The sequence below is a fragment of the Struthio camelus genome, chromosome 20 (assembly GCF_040807025.1).
Source record: "Struthio camelus isolate bStrCam1 chromosome 20, bStrCam1.hap1, whole genome shotgun sequence".
Lineage (NCBI taxonomy): Eukaryota > Metazoa > Chordata > Aves > Struthioniformes > Struthionidae > Struthio > Struthio camelus.
The window spans coordinates 10,973,216-10,990,325 of record NC_090961.1 but is presented as its reverse complement, the minus strand read 5'-3'; the positions used below and the strand labels follow the sequence as shown (position 1 = coordinate 10,990,325).

At 45.5% G+C, this 17,110-nt stretch overlaps 1 protein-coding gene across 8 annotated transcripts in view; it reads left to right on the top strand.

The window, feature by feature from the left end:
- The window catches only part of LOC104139830 (collagen alpha-1(III) chain-like), a 123,264-nt gene that overhangs the window by 37,758 nt on the left and 68,396 nt on the right, over positions 1-17,110 (top strand). For all 8 annotated transcript variants that reach the window (XM_068914358.1, XM_068914353.1, XM_068914357.1 and 5 more), the window contains exons 2-6: positions 2,188-2,335; positions 3,456-3,614; positions 4,708-4,903; positions 6,049-6,204; positions 8,151-8,192. In XM_068914358.1, coding sequence (XP_068770459.1) covers positions 2,188-2,335; positions 3,456-3,614; positions 4,708-4,903; positions 6,049-6,204; positions 8,151-8,192 — 701 coding nt within the window. The remainder of the gene's footprint in view (positions 1-2,187; positions 2,336-3,455; positions 3,615-4,707; positions 4,904-6,048; positions 6,205-8,150; positions 8,193-17,110) is intronic.

The window sequence follows — 17,110 nt, the reverse complement described above, 5'->3', positions numbered from 1 at the left end:
AGTTACCTCCTGTTGCCAGGCTAGGGGGAGAGACTTTACTACTGCTACTTTATTTAGAAAAGCACCAAGCATACATTTAACTTTAACCCTACATTTTTCAGCAGCAGGGACGTGATTTTAACTTTCAGCACGTGCTCAAGTCATCTATTAAGGACAACCCTGTCCAGAAAAGAACTTCCATTCAGCCATGACCCTTATAGTAGTGAGTCTTCAACTTCAGCTTGTGTAGGAAGGCAATTTAGGATCCATCTAATTCATGGTTATCTTCCTGTAATTACCAGTAAAGCTCATCAGTGATGTGGACTGCAGCCCTCTCAGGCAGAGCATGCAGGACTTGACACATCTGTTCATGTTAGCAGCGGGGAAATCACCCCCCAAAAATTGGGACTTGAGAAGGGGTAAACATCCATGATCTTTTTTCCTCCATCAGTTGTGTTTGATCCCAGATTAATTCCCTGTTCTGTGTACACATCCTGCTTTCAACACTGATAAGCTCTGGTTCAGCACTGAGCTTGTAGAGTTTGACCATCGAAGTCTCTGAGGACTTGGCCCTATGTCCCCTCTGGCTTGTTACCATCTTTCTGAGATGTTCTTGGTTCGGAAAGCTGTTGCACGCTCATGTTGCTGAGCTGAGAGTTGCCTGGGAACATGTTGAGGCTGTAACCACACAGGGAGCTGGGGAAATATCAGATTAAACCCCATTCATCACAAATGGCAGAGACTCTGCTAAAGAACCCTGTTCCCTCCCCTCCTTCTCCTGTGCGGGGCTGTTTTCCTTTGCAGTCTTCCAGGGAGACTGCAGCAGGACTGCTACGTTAGTGTCTGCGCTGGATCAAAGCAGCTTTCTGCTCAATTGACTTGTTATTTAGCAGAGCAGCAGATCTGTGTCTTGTGTATATATCCTGTCAGGCTGCAGCTTGCCTGAGGCTCTTTGTCTACCGTGGGATAAATCTCGCACCTCATCTACAGGGGGAATTAGAGTGACTACAGAGGCTGGATGTCTCCCAAGTGATGGCAGATGCTAATGCAGATGGTACTGGCATGATTCCCGTTGATAAGTCATTGAGTAGGATTGTCCGGGCCCTCCTGCTTATGGGGTCGGGGCCTGCAGTGATCCAGGCAGTTCCTGCCAGGCTGGGCCCGCTGGGCGCTCTCTTGGTTCCCTCTTCTGCCCCTTGCAGGGAGCAGGGTTATTGCTGCACTGACTAGCAACGTAAAGGGATGACAAGAACTGAGGGATGTGATTGTAGTCATCTCTCATAGCATAGAAATAGTGTGTCTGGTAGAGCCAGATATCTGCTTGCTTTTTTTTTTTTTTAAACTAATAGAGGTGAACAAGAAACCTTCTGTTTTTAAACAAAAGAACAAAAGTTTCCATTCAGGCATTTGTTTAGTTAAGTGATTCTTTAAAGAATGAACTCAGTTCTAAGGGAGCTGAAAGCTACTGAAGAGATTGAAGTTGTGGTGCTGCCTGCTGGCCCAGACGCAGGGTGAACCCAGACCCAGTTTGAACCATTCTGCATCTGCACAGCATGGTGCTGAAAGTGAGTCTTTCACCTGCAGGGAAAGGGGTATTTCATGAGGTATGCCTCCTTGTGGAGCTCTTCTACCTTGTAATAGCAATAAACCCTTCTCTGGGTACTTCTCTAAGAATACCTCTGCAGTTTGGCTAGGACATCCACAGTACTGAGGGACATGTTAATTTCATCCCTCTCCTTGCTGCAATTCTTCATTGAAAGTAGGCAAATTTCAACGAAGAACTGGGACCAAGCTTAAGCTGGATTTTCTGTACCCAGCTGAGCTGGGACTCGTGTTGTGGGACACCTGTGTCCCAGGCTCTGCTTTATGTTCATGAGCATCCCAACTGTAAGGTCATAAAGGTACCTCTTCTGGGGTGGGAATGATATTTAGTGTGTTTAGGAGGCAAGCCTCAAAATGATTGTTCTAGTTCAGAAATATCACTTGGTTGCTTCTGAGGCTATTTGTATATTTGCTTTGGCGTAAGCTATTTGTTGAATTTATGAATTATTTTAGCTCCTCCAGCTTGCCTTCTCTTCTTGTTGGCTTGTTTCTCTTTCTGTTGGACTTTAGCTGTTGTCTGTCTAATAGGAAGACAAGGAAGAGAAGAAAGCCCCATAGTGAAGGAAGCTCAGATATTGAGTGTGTCTTTTCTCTTCCTCAATGCAGATGAAGTGAACTTGCTGGACAAAGTGACTTCACATGCGCAGGACCTCAGCAATGTTTCATTTGGCTACAATGAAGCCAACTGCAGCATCTTGGAGATCGGGCAGTACTCTACCCTCAACATCCCTACGAGGGAGGCATTTGGGGACAGGTGAGCTGACTCCCAGAGATGGGATGGAGAGGTTCAAAATCATATCAGTCATGCTTGTTGGCTGGAGGGTTTACTTTAATGTCCCATTCCATAATAGCATGAAGATAATGCATCTACTCTTTTCTCCTCATAGCTCACTGCTTCTTCCATTTCTTCCATCTCTGTTGGTCATGTGCGGGGGGGCACACATCAGTACAGTACTTGACTTATCATTTTTAGGAATATTTTCTTGTTGTTCCCATCCAGGGAGGGTTTTCTAGCCCAACACAGAATGGGAGACAGCAATAGGGTGTACAAGTTTACCCATCAGTATTGCTTCATGTCAAGGCGCTAGTCTGCAGAGGAATAGGCCAGGTCAAACTGTTCATCTACTGCTCTTGATATAAAAGAGGTTTGAACGTGGGTCTCCTCATCCAAAGCAAGTGCCTTGTTTGCCAGGATACGCCCCAGAAGACCAGCCAGTCTCTCAGCCTCTCCTGTTGGAGGTATTCCAGGATATAAACAATCTCTGTGAAATCAGCTCCAGGGAGGCTTCAATTTAGCATATTAAAATCCGGACTAGTGGCTCTGTGATACAGTTCCCCACCTACAAAGTAAAGATAACCATGCCATGTCCCCCACCGGGATATGAAGGTATAAAATATTTGTATTTGTGGATCACTGTTGTGAAGGGCTATTAAGAAAATGCCACAAAGAGACATATTAACTGCAACAGCAGGGCAGGGCTGGACTTGCATGCCGTGGACGAGGTTTGGGGTATACGCTGACACTAGTAAGAGAAGGAAGGATAGGGTAGCTACTTTTTAAGGGGTCACCATCCAGTCTCGGCAATGAACAGGTATGAGCCTCATGGGAATTCACGTGTAGCTACATAATCATATGCTGTGATTGTGCATGAGGGAGAAGCATTAAGGTTATTGGGGCAATGCAAATTCTGCTGTTGCTACTCCTTTCTGAGTACCTGACCTTACAATACGAATGACTATGTTTGCTCTTGGTTTTTTTATTCTTGGTTCTCTGAATTCATTTGCACTGTGACTTGGTTTTCTGTATGTAAGATGGCTGTTTGGGGTGACTCACTAGGTGCTGCAGGATGCCATATGTTATTTCTCTCTGCTAGGTTTGCAGATGAGCTGAGTGTATTGATGAAGCTCAGGTACTCCCTGAAGGAGGACACCAGCCTAGTAACTATCCTTAGCCATCGGAGCCATGTGCTCTTCCAGATAAGGATTAACCCACATGCCTTGATCTTTGTCACCACGAGGAGGAGACACTATGAGTAAGTTCCAGCTTAGATGCTGTTTTGTGCCTTTTCATGCTTCTCCCTTTCCTTTTCTACTCCCAAGCCTGGAATTAAGGTTTCTCAAAGCAGGCACTTGGAGCTTTGTTAAGGAGAGCTGTTCTGACCCCAGCTGAGCTGAATCAATCTTGTCCCCCTATCTAGGTGACAGTCCCTCAGACCTGCTGGTGACTGCATGTGTGGTCATCCCCTACCTCAACTTTGTCAAAATAATGCAGATATAGGAAACAGATAACAACAAAAATGTTCAGATAGCCAGTCAGTCGTGATTTGGCTGGCTTCGGTAGGTGACGAGACAACGGCACAATTATTTGCAGATTAGCTTGCAGATGTTGCAGTGACATTGAGGGTGGGTGGAGGGAAACATCAACCCACGTTGACACAACCAATGAGACGAGGGTAGCCCTCCTCTCAGCTGGACCTGAGATGCCATGCTGATGGGCGCATCTACCTGTTTGATTTGGTGCCCCATGGCCAGATATTTCTGTCCCTTCTGGATCCTCCCTGCTTGGCTAGGGCCAGACCAGGGTGGCATTTCTGACTATCTGGTAGCACTGACATGCGCAGTGGTGAAAGCCCTGAGTCAGCGTGGCTGTCTTCCTTCAACCCCTGCTATCCCCTACCAGCCCAGCATATACACTCCCAGGTACTCAGGGACTCTCGACAGCAAGCAGCATGAGAAGCGCTGGGGCTGATATGCTAGAGAGGAGGTCCTATATCATTGCTTTGGTAGCCTACAACTTGCCCTGCGAAAACCTGGGAATGAATCGAATGGGGAGAGCCACAAATAGCAGTAATTCACCTGACACCTTGGCTGGCTGTAGAGGTGCCCAGATCCGTTGGATAGGAATAGTATTCCCATGCAAGAGGAATGAGGGCACTTATTTGTGGCACTAAGGTAGATTTAATTGCTTTTGCACTGTCCTTAACATCTACACTGAGGATGGATACATGACCTCAAGCCATGAAGAACTTTGGGGAGCTTGTGAAGATGAAAAAAGCTAGTACTGCATAAGGTTTTGGACCTCTGAATCTCATTTTGGCTCTTTCCTTCTCCCTCTGGGGAACACAGGTTCCCAGTTTCCCTTCTCGGTGATGGGGCCTGGCACCAAGTTGCTCTCAGCATCTCTTTGGAGAGGCTGGAGTTGCACGTAGACTGTCGGCTGGTGGAGAGAGTGAGCTGGTCCAATTACTTTGGGATGGGAGTCACCACTGAGGGACTGATCATCATCGGCGGCCTGATCGAATCCTTTGAGATTCCTTTTGAGGTAAGAGCCTGGGCAGACCTTGCAGGGCTGTGTTTGAGGACATTTTCTGCTTTAGTTGGGTGAAGTGGGGTTGCAACCCTGTCTGAAGGAACCTGTTTTCCTCCCTTGCTAAAACACACCATGTATTTTCATGGTGTGGAGGATGAGCTGGGTAGAGACTTTGAAGGATGCAAAGCGTTTGCTTCTGGATCAGGGAAACACAAGTGTCAGTGGTAAAGAGAGACCCCTGAGAAATGGCCCTCTGATACTGCTCCCTGAGAGATGACTGCGGATGTCCAGCCAGCCTCCTGGCACGTTTGTAGCAGGGGACTTCTCAAAGGAGATTTACACAGAGGTTCAGTCAGTTTGCATTAGCTGCCTACTGATTTCTCCTAAGGGCATTCTGAGCACTGGGAAGCACAAAATAACAGCCCCACAGATGGCTGGGGCAAGATTCATGGGGGGGGACGCTGTGATGGAGCAGCATCATCTCCACCAGGCTGATGTGCTCAGTGGTCTGGAGATGCGGGAGGAGGGGATCGCTGTCCCTCATGTGTCATGGTGCTCTGAGGCTCAGACTGTGCTGCCAGTTTGGGCAGACATAGGCTGGCTCTGAGCTGACTGAGGGTGCTGTAGTCCCTGTCCACAGCCTCTCACGCTCCCCTCTGTGACTGTGAGTTATGCTGTGCAGTGAAGTCATCTGTGCAGTTGGCGTACAAGGGATTTGATTAAGGAGCTTGTCTCTGAGATGTCTCTGATATCCCTTAGTGTCTGTGGGATCCCTTCTGTGAGATGTGAATCCCCTCTCCATTTCTGCAGGGTGGCTCTCTTCTCCCTCTTTTATAGCAAGCTGCCCAGCCAGACCCTCAGCCTGGGGAGGAAGATTTCAGATTTTCATTTAGATCCCACAATGAAGAGATCAGCTGGCAGCTCTGGCATGTTCCTCTTGGCACTTGCTGCTGCTGGCAGACAGCAGAGAAGCATCAGGTGGATGGAGCAGGCTCAGACATTTCCTCTGCACAATCATGTCATATGCAGAAAAGCTGCTCGTGCATCAGTGGTGCCACATTGATAACAAATTACTTCACAGCTGCCCTGAGCTTATCTAAGGAAAAGCCTAGTAAGGCACATGGGGAAAAATGCTTTCTGTATCTTTTCCTCCCCAGGGTGCTCTGCAGCAACTGATCTTCGTGATGGGAGACCCAGCAGCCGCCAGTGAACACTGCCGCAGCTACAACGCCACCTGCACCAGCTCCCTCAATCTGGAGACTGACTCCAGACCTTCAGGCTCCCTGTGGGAGCGTTCACCAGCTTGGTCAAAGGTGTGGCTGAGGATAGCTGACGAATGTCAGGGGTCCTGGACCAAGTTCTTGTGTGGTGTAACCTGATTCAAATGGAAGGAACGACCCAGTGGGTTAATGCAACCTAGAAGGGCCTGGGTTTTTGTTTGAGCTGAGATGCAGCAAGGTTATGATGGGGATGGTGGCCAGCACGCAGGGTGGTTCTCCTCTCGCCATTCAAGCCCTCCCTTAGTCGTAGACAGCTTTGGTGCAAAGGGAAGATGAGATAGAGGGAAGTTTCTGAGCCAAAGAAAGCCTGGGTGTGTATATGACTGCCTGTGTGCATGTGTTTAAAACAAGGAAGTTTTGAGTAGCTATTGAGTAATGCTGCAGCTGGAGCTTCGGTTTCTGGGAGTGGGGTGAAAACTGTACTCGGGAACTGTGTTCCACTTTAAAATTCATGCTCGCCCCCAGCAAGATCTCTTTTCATTGCACTGTTTGGTGCATGCTCCTTTCAGAAGTTGTCTCCTCTAAGTTGTCAGCATAGCTGAAAAATGGAAGCTTTGTGGATTTTGTTTACAGTATTCAATATTTTTTCAAGAAATGCTCCCATCTAAAGAAGCTTAGATCAATTGTAGTAAACCTCTGAGCGTGTGAACCACCTCAGCTTTCCTCAGGAGTCAGGAGTTTGGCCAGGGAGACCCCTCATCTCTCTAGGCCAAGCCCTGAAGTCAGCCAGGATGGATTTTCAGTAACAAGTGTGCTAACTTTTTAGGGCGAGGTGGGGAGGCTGAAGTCACAGTTGTCTCATTATAGGCTGGAAAGGCTGTTGTAGCTGTTTGGAAAAGGCTTACTTCTGGGGGAAGAGGCGAGTTCCAAACATCAGTGTTTGGCACAAACCTCCTGTGTGTAATGCCCCTCGAGTGGTCTAGTGAGGAGCTGGGAGGGCTGGTGGCAAGGGGCAGCATGAAGGAAGGGAGCTGGGTGCGGGATAGAGCATCTGCCCTCTCTTGATCCTGCTTGCTGATTCCTTTCCCTGGGTTTCTTGGTGTGAACAAGCCCAGGCAGCCAAGATGGAATAGCGATGCTCTGCTCGTGCTGTTTTCCCGCTGCATCTCCTCCTTACCTCTGGTCCTGGAACAGACCTGCAGTGTAATTGCTTAATTCCCTGGGATGTGCTGCATCAGTTTCCATGTTTGTTATTTTAAGAGGAAGGTTTTAGGAAAAGCCCATATCATAAGGGATTAACTAGAAGTTGGCTTTGCCGGAGTGCAAATGCAGAGAAGGCCAAATACGTCATACAGAGCAGAGAAGAAGAGGCCACACTGGTTATTTGCCTGCTTTAAGTAAGATCAGTATGTTTGAATTCCCAGCATATGTAACCCACAGTCATCATCAAAATGATACCTGGCATTTCTCATGCTGACAGCCCTTAGTTACTGGCGATAGGTCCATGAGGAAAGTCAGGCTTGCTCCTTAGGCTAAGAAATAGGGCAAGTCTCTATGATGTAACAAGCTACACGGTATGTACTGTGAGCTGCAAGGTGATGGATTCCTCTTAATGTGCTCTTAGTATCTGTATTATTTTGTGCTATATGGGCCTAGAGCACTCATCTGAGCGCTCCAGTGATTTAGCCAACACAGAGAAGGTTTTATTTTAAGCTTCGGTAAGCTGACTGCAAGTAGGAACCCACAGGATAATTCTGCCTGACATCACACCGCTTCCCATCCATTGCTGGCCCTCCATAGAGCTGATAAACTTCAAAAACAAAAGAAACTGCAAAACCCACCCGAAGACTCAAGAGGTTTAATCGAAAGCTGTTCCCTAATGTGGCTATGAGTGGCTGGTTCCCAGTGTGCATTCCCTGGATGTTTCCAGTGCAGCTGGAGGCAGCGTGTTAAATGCCAGAGCCAACAATAACGACATGCTTAAGTCTGTTCGGTTCCTTGGGCAGTGATATTCTTCCTCTTTCTCTCCAACCGTGTAGGTGCCAAAAGAAACCAATGAAATCCAGGACTCGTCCGCTCAGGTATGACTCTCCTGCATGGCATGTGGGAGGTATGTGCAGGGGATGCCCTCTCCACATTTCCTTCTGATGTTTCTCACCATCATAATGTCTTCTGGGGAAACCAGTCAGTATGATGAGTAATCATGGTAAAAAGCCAAAATCCTCAGGCAAGGCCACAAGCTACAACTTTCTTTGTAATTTCTCTCTTAAATGGCTTAAATGTAACTTGCCATGTCTCAGAGCTAAGGTGTGCTTAGGTGAGCTTCCCGAATGCTTGCTTTGAGCCCAGGAGGGTGGCTTGATGAAGGCATTGGTGAGAAAATCATGGCTGTATGGCTAGAATTCTACCTGTTGCTTTGTCCCTCGTTTGGGATGTTAACATCTCTGCGGGGAAGACTTGCTGCTTGCTATAGTTGAGGAGCTGCAAGGGCTGAGGTCTCTGTGGCAGGAAGAGGCCAATCTGGGGGTTACAGGCTGTGGTGGTTCTTTGGCACTGCTCTCCAGGAGAAGGTGGACTAAGATGTGAGCTGCTACTGCCGGGTGCTGCGGCTGGCGCGGGCACCCTGCATGGAGCTGCAGGTTGCTTCCTCGGCGCCACTGCCCCATGGGGGTGTTCCTGCATGGGAGGTGCTAGGGAGCGTTGTTCTTGCTCGTCTTCCTGCATTAGGGTCCATCAGCAGTCTCTGTGAGCAAAGCAGGTTACAAGGCCTTTATGTTTCTGGTTTGGGTGCGATTTCTAGCCAAGGTTCATTGTTGGAGTTCATGCAAACAGATATCCTGGTGTGGAAACCTGCCAGCGGATGTAAATTGAGCTTTTCTTGCATGACTGAGCAATACGGAGTCCTGCCCATATTCTCTTCACTCTCCCAGGCTTTGCTGTTAACTGTTTATCATACCTGGCGTAAACTATCTGCACCATACTAGCTGCATAACACAAACTAAGCTTCATGTATGACCAGGGGGCCTTTTTACAGTTGGTTTGTGCTCTGTGTGCAAGGGATTTACTCAGGACACTAGTACGGTAGCAGCAGGCAGGCTTGGAGGGGAACATGCAATTGTACTCTGCTGCTGTTTTGCTGCTGATGGTACTTACAGGTGAGTTTTATACTGATGATAATGACCTCTGAGTACTGAGGAAATAGCAAAATTGATTTTCTCCTGCATGTCTGAAACGTGGTTCCCTACCTCGCTAGAATTAATTCTCAAGTACTGATCAGTGTGTGTTGCTCTGATTAGTGCTGTTTCAGTTGTCAGAATCATGATGCTGTTTTGGACGCTTTCTCCTATCCAATTCCAACTGTCATCTTGCTCATTCACCAGCCAAGTTTGCAGGCAGCAGCTCTCCGAGTGACTAGTGCGAAGTGGTGAGATGGTGCCATAGAAAGAAAGTTGGTGAAATTCATAGGTCTACAGGGGAAGGCTAATGATATTCTGGATTTGAGACAAGTTTGTTTTTTTTCAAGCATTTAATCAGGACCAGAGATGCCTCAGGATCTTTAACATTAAAAGCTCATTTGGATTTATTACAAGAAAAAAAGAGCTACTAACATGTTACAGTTTAAAAATAATAGAGTGCAGATCAGGTCTGCTGCAGAAACTATCCAAGCTACAGTTTGTAGTTGTGTTTTTGGTTTTTTGTTCATTTAGAAGTAGATTAGCTTATTAGTGTATTCTCCATTGCTAATAAGGGCTAATTAATTGTAGAGGGGGGCTAGGTGATGATGGAGGAAGATATAAGAAAATGAAGGTAATAGATCAGTTTTGTTACTGGCAACCTAAATTAGACCTAAGTTACAGTATATCTTTTTTGTAAGTTTTTTTAAGGGGTAGATTGTAATTGATCAGTAATCTTCGAAAGATGGATAGTGTTGACCCATTTCTCTTACTTTTCATCTTCCCTTTGTCTCCTGCAGTAGCTGGGCCTATGCTGTCTCTGCTGGATGGCTGGGTTGATTGCCAGGCTGAATGGCTCTTTCCAAAGCAACTGAATTTGGGGTCCTAAAGCCAAAAGTTAAATGCAGCCAAAATCCCACTGATTTCTGGCTTCAGAGCTGAAATTGTACCAGTTTAACTACGTTGAGAGTTCAAGCTAGTTCCTAGATCTTTTCTTGGTTTTTAAAATGTCATGAAAGCTCTGTGAAAATGCTCTTTGTTCATGAAATGTCTCTTCTTTCATGCTCGGGTTTTGCTACTGAATTTACGGTGTTGAAGTCAGGGTCAGTCTCAAAACTGCCGGTATTTTCTTAAACAGTAATTGCTCAATAGTAGTCAGAAGATGTGGTCATTGTGTGTGTGCAAATATGATATCACTTCAGCAGCCTGGACTGTTTGTTCTCCCTTTTAGAAGTTATCTTTGCACCTAGTAACTGAAAAACCAAGGCAGATCTCTTAGCATTTGGACTCTCTGCAAGGTTTTTAAATTGGCCTCCACTGTTTGAGGTGTTTATTTTGCAGCATTGCATCTTTCCAGTTTAGAGGGTGGGCTGTTGCATGGGGGTAGGGTCGAGAGGATGCCTGAACGGAGGCAGCGTTGTCTGCCCTCCCAGCTGAAACCTTCTGCAGCCCGAAAAGGAAACTGTAGAGTGATGTTGGTATCGTTTTTTCTAGTTTTATAACATGTGCAAGCAACCAGGGAGCTTTTTGCCAAAAGTAAGTAATTTTTCAGAAACTTTTTTCATGCAGAAAACTTTTTCAGAAAATTTTTCTGAAATTTTTCCAGGAAGCAGAAAGCCAAATAAACCAGAACAGTGCACTGGACAAATGTTTATGTCTGCTCCTGATTTGGCAAATGCTTATGCTGGTGGAGGAGATGCTCGTGTGTGGCATAATTCATGAGCATGTACCCTCATGCTGGGTCAGGCAATACTTTGTAGCAGCGGTAGAAACAAACTGAATGAGCTTATCCTTTTCTATGACCTGGATGGCAAAAAAAGGACTTTCTGTGAGGTTTTTATTTGCTACCAAGTCTGAATTTTAACTAAAAATTCTCATGTTGAGGTTTTAAGTCTTCTATGCTGAATATCAGATATTATTTAACACAATTTTGTTGGCTTGTTTTTGATCTCATCAAGAAACATTCCAGTGAAATAAAGCAAATCAAAATTTGGTGCTCTTGATGATTGGACATAATTCATATATAGAGAAGAGAAGAAAAAAAGCTTGTTATGGCAAAGAGGATGTTCAATTACACTAGGAAGCTCCATCATAAAGATAGCTTCAGAGCAGTTAATGGAGATTTAGTTGCTCATTTCTTGTTAGCACCTTTTTGATTACTTAAAGTCAAGGTGCTAACAGAGCATCCAATCTCATCCCTTCCCTTAAAATCAGAACACTCTGAAGCCTGCTTAAATCAGGAGGCGTACGTACTCCTGGATCTTGATTTTTTTTCAAATATTTTTAGCAAACTGCTAGTGCTCAGCCCATCCTGCTTAATAAAGACAAATCCTTGTGGAATAAATACCAATCTTCTGCCCCACTGGTTCCTGTAGCCTTGCAGACGATTGCCTCCCTGGATAATCTGCTCTAATAGCAGCATACTGCCATAGGTTTGTAGCCAAGGGCAACCAGGGAAGTCTAACAGTGTAAGCACTACTACTCTTAGCAGTTTTCTTGAGTTGGTACAAGCGGGGCTGAGTTGTTCTCCTGTTATGACTCCCATAATCAGCATCTGAAAACCTCTGAAGCAGTTCTTCAGGTAGAAGATAAGGTATCTGTGAATGATTTACTGTGTGATAAACTCAGTAAGAGGTGCATGTTAATCTGAATAGGACTGCAATCTAGGCATGGTTTTGAACTTTTTCCTGCATTTCGATAAAAGGCTATTCCATCCGACTGTGCCATGAGGCATCATCTAGTCAGAATTACAGCTAGGCTTAAACCTTTTATGATCCAACCTTCTGTAGGCTTTCGGTTCTTGTGCCGTTACTGACTTTTGTGGGTTGCCATATGCTTAGGGGTATTCCAGTGTGGGCTTGGTTTGAACGATGACTTCTCTGTTGCTGCTTGATCTCCTTTATGGGGCATTACACTTCCCACCACTTTATCGTGTCCTTCTGGAGGTTTACGGCCATGTGCTTGGAGCAAAGCACTTCACTAGTGTGCGATGCCAGCATGGCTGCTGCTTGCCAGTGGGTCTCTTATAAATGATTTTGCTCCACCTTCCCCTTGAAGGTTGTCAGGGGAGAGGTATGTGTGATTTGAGACTGGTGTGTGGCAGGAAGCGCAGGGAGTCTTTCAGAGTCTTTCCGGTCCGAATTTGACCCTTTCATCCTGAGCTTGTAGGGGTGTGCAGGCTTTTGGGTTGCCCAAAGAAACTGTGGAGCCTCCGTTCTTGGAGATACTCAAAAGCTGTCTGGAGAGGGTCCTGGACAATGTGCTCTAGGTGACTGTGCTTGAGCAGGGGAGGGTGGACTAGCTGATCTGCAGAGGTCCCTTCCAACGTGCTCTAGGTGACTGTGCTTGAGCAGGGGAGGGTGGACTAGCTGATCTGCAGAGGTCCCTTCCAATTTCAAATGTTCTGTAATTCTGTGATTCAGTTTCTGAATGTCCAGATGAGGTTCTGGGGAGCCCCAAATATCCCCCCTCTGGAAATGGGGCACTTCTGAGGCATCCCACACTCTTCACCAGGAAGAAATCATGTTAATTATGAAGTCAGTGTTAATTATTTTGGCTTACAACATATTCATTTCCCAAATCCAACATCTGGGTGCACTATATGGACTAGCCTAGCAAAAATTGCTGCCCTTGGTTACACAAAGTGATAGTGGTGGGATCAATGGGATGAGTTATTCTATTTTTGGTTTAGCAAATGGCTCCTGCACAAGTTCCTGCTCTCCTGGGCCCCAAGCAGCTGGGGATGGACAGAGCAATATGTCGGCTGAGTGGCGAGGCCGAATCTCTTTGTACCCTCTGAGGAAGGAAGGGCCAGTGTGGAGAGAAGGGCATCGGTGGCTACCACCAGGAAGGATTTCTTCTCCCAAAAGTCCTGCTGTAAATGCTATAGATCCAAGGATATATTATATTTGACCTCATCTTCTGCTAATCTGGCCTCTAGGATTTCCTGAAAATTTTTCCTCTTTTAAATGAGTGCAGATGACTTTGGAAAGTGTCCAGCGTTGATTTCAACTTTCCTGTGATCAAGCATCTCGCAGGCCATTCTTCCAGGGAGGAGTTGTTAAAATATGTTGAAAAAAAAATTGTCTTGCCCTGACTATGAGCTTTAAATCATATTGTACCTTTGTCTGTTAGACAAAGTTATCTGGGTTCCTGTTGCCAGTGGAAGCAAAGAGCTATGCTCCCAGTTGGTTTTTAAGCTTGACGAAGTCTGTTTCCATATGAGTTTAGCTTCTGGATCATAGTATCAAGCCATCTTAACTCAAATGTCCTACAGAAGTCAAGGATCGCTACATCAACGCTGTTATCTCTAGCAACAATGCACACTAATCTCCTCTGGAAAGATACCAAGTTAGTTACACAGGGACCCTTTTCAAAGCCATAGCATTAATTGTTATCTGTAATTTCCTTATTAATGAGCCCCATATCAGTTGCTCCATTACTTTGCTTGGGATTGGTTTCGGGGAAGAGGTCTGTAGTTATTCAAGGCGTCCTGTTTGCTTTTTACGTATTGGCACAACATAAAGCTTTTTTCCCTCCAGTCCCCTGGAACTTCCCCAGTTTTCTGAGCCAAGTCAAAAATCAGTATACATGTTCTGGAGTGCTTGCTATTTTAAAGCTTTATTGTTTGATTTATTGGGACTGGACTGGAAAAATGGTCTTTTAACCCTTCTCCTTGTCACTTTTGGACTGGAAAGTATTTCATTATCATCTGGTTATGTCATCTGTTTTTTCCCAAACATGGAACAAAAATGGGGCTTTTACAGCTCTGTCTTCCCACGCTGCTGCTGACAATTCTGCCATTTCCATGTAGCAACAGGCCGCTGTGGGGTCCTTCTTGCTGCAACATGGAATGGCCTCAGCAGAGGCAACTTCCTCTGGCATTTGCTTTGTCCAAGTCAATTTTCCACAAATCATAGGTTCTGAATGGCTTATCACAGGCCGCTTCCCCTTTCTTTTTTTAATAATATATCATCTTTAATGGCTGCTTTCAGTTTATGCTCATTCCCCCCTTACCATATCTAATTTTGGGTGTGTTTTTTTAAACCCACATGCCATTTCCCTCAACACTGTTTCTTTTAGCAACTTCTAAACTGTTTAAAACAGTTCCCAATTTTTCTTTCTCAGCTAGTTCTTCTCATAATGGGTTTTAACTCTAAATTTGGACCCTTTAAAAGTTCAAGCATTTATACTCCTGATCTTTTTTTTTCTATTTATGCATAACCAGTATAATCCAGTCATGACTGCTTGCACCTAAGAGACCACTAACTTTTAGCTTAGAGACCAGTTTCTCTTGAGGTCTCCAGATGAGAGTTTCTAGTATAGAGCTTTCCCATGCTGGATGCTAGAGTTGAGTTAGAAAATGCTTGTCTGTGATTTTTAGGAATTCCAAAGATGTTTTAGTTCAGGCTGCCAGGGATAAACCTCCTTCTTCCTGCTTGGAGCCTGCAACCCCTAATGTGGTGGGTACTGCACTAATTTGGTTATTGTACACTGACTTCTCCTATTAAATACAAGGATGTTTAGCTTCTGTCACTGCAGCAGCTTACAGCCCCTGGTTAATGCCATATGTGCAACTGGTACAAAGAGCCTTTAAACCTGGTATTTGGGGCAAGTGGAAGCAGAACTCAGACTTTAAGCCTGGCTTCCCATGGTATTCATCCTCTCCTGGTGCCATTCTTCAGCTTTGCCTAGATTTCTTTCCTCTGCAGCTTAAAATAAGGTTGGATTTTATTTTAGTAGCGACGAGGGTGCTTTGTAAGGTGTTAAAGCTCTCTCCATTCTTTGCCTTGTGAAGGGGATGCCAGGCCCGTAATGAGCTGTTTGCTGCCGTTTTGATTCCTCTGTTCTGCTCTGCTCCCTGAGGAGGTTCTTTAGCTCTGAGTCCCTGTGCGGATCTCCAGTGCAGAGACAAAAATAGTTTTGCCATTTCGTCCTGTTCTAGCACTTAAAAACAGGTGACTTCCTTTGAAGAACTGGCTTTTAAATCCATGACTTTGTGGAATTGTTCTGCTGTGGCATGGTCTTGAGGATCTCTTTAAGCTGGGTCTTCCTTTATACCTCTGCCTGTGGAATGGTTTCTGGATAATGATGTCCATGTGCTTCACGGTCTTAATCATCCAGTCCTCGTGACACCTCGAGAAGTAGACAGGGGTTGTTATTTTTCATTAATTTCCCTCTTTGGAAGATGCTCAGAATGAGGCTTAAAAAGTTCTCTTAAAAGTGGACTTGGCTGAAACTTTTCAATACTGTAGTTCCATTCATTGCAAAAAATAAAATAAAATTTTAAGGAGATCACCTTTCTGAGTTTGGATTCAAAATGAAAAAATATTGGTCGGGGGGAGAAAGGGCAATTTTGATGGAAAGCTGAAGTATTTCTCTGTGGTGGAGCAGCGGAATGAAATCCAAGCCATCTTAGTTAACCAAACTACTTGTTCTCAAAACAAAGCGCTGCAATTTGTCGTGTTAAAGCTATATTGCAGGACTGAGTGTTTGTCTTTATAAAAAAAAAAAAGAAAAAAAAAACAAAGCAACATCAACAACCTAATACCTCACAATTTCATTTTGGGAGGAAAAAAATCAATTTTTTATTTCAGCTTATATAGAAACAAATGGGGGTTCCCCCCTTCCCCCCCCCCCCCCCCCCCCCGGTGGTATGCTGCTCTGAGAACAAATGTTGCTTTCCTTAAAGAAGCTGCGGTCCAAGGTGCAACAGCCACACAGGAAGTTATGTCCGTAGGCCTAGGTTTGTTCCTCACCTTAGGTACTTGTTTGGGGTGTATCTCTTAGGAATAGGGTTGTTCAGATCTCCAGCCAGTCTGCAGACAGCCCTTTATGGGCAGTGTGCGATGGGGTGAAGGGAAGCTTTGGAAACTTTCCTTCAGGTTTCCTGAGGTGAGTGATGCCTCGGACAATTTATTTTTACAGATTTGATGGGACCCTTGCAGCCTCTCTACCTGAACTTCAAGTTACATTTAGGCATCGGATAGCGCTTTTTTTTTTGGTAAAAGAAAAGCTCCTCGATAATAGCCCGTTGAGTTGAAGAGCATTCTTGCTCCAGGCATTTATCTAGCAGCACATGAGAATCAAAGAGGCCAGGATCCATGGCAGCAGCAAGGGGTGCAGATGAGCAAATGTCCTGCCAGAGCTTGGTAGCACCTCCCTCCCAAAAGCCTGAGGGTGATTTTTTTTTTTTCCGTACCCTGAGGAGGTGTGAAGGGGTCTCAGCACTGACAGGCCAGGCATCTGCCTGAGGACAGAGAGCAATAGCTTTCCGTGGTACTGTTGCTGAGCATAGTACTCTAGGAAAAAAAAAAGTCTTATGTCTACAAGACAATCCATGCGTGGACCACAGCTGCCTGCGCTGGACTGGGGCCAGAAGTCATGATTGGCACACACTTTGGCAGAAATGCCAAAGGCTCCCTCCCAAGGGACAAGGCGCACTTGGGAGTGCTGCTGAAAGGGCTTGGAAATGGGGGCAAGGCTGTTGCAGGAGAGTCAGATGTTTTCTTTGCACCTTCTGCAGGCGCTGTTGTAAGTTATCAAGCAGTGTTAATTACTGAAAGGGAAAAGGAACCTTTAAATGACATTAAAAGATGGAGGAAAAAGCCCTCACGATGCTGCTCCGGTGCTTGTGGGGATTTTAGGAGGTTAGCAGGCATTGCTGGCCCCCGTGCTTGTGAATCAGAGGATGGAGCTGAGTGAAAAGGATTTTTCAGTGGTTGAATGGAAAATCTGGATGAAATGTTTGCTTGGGCCAACCTGGTGCATTGTGTTCCAACTGGAATTAAATATTTTCTCTTTCAAATTCTGAAGCCCTTTCTTAA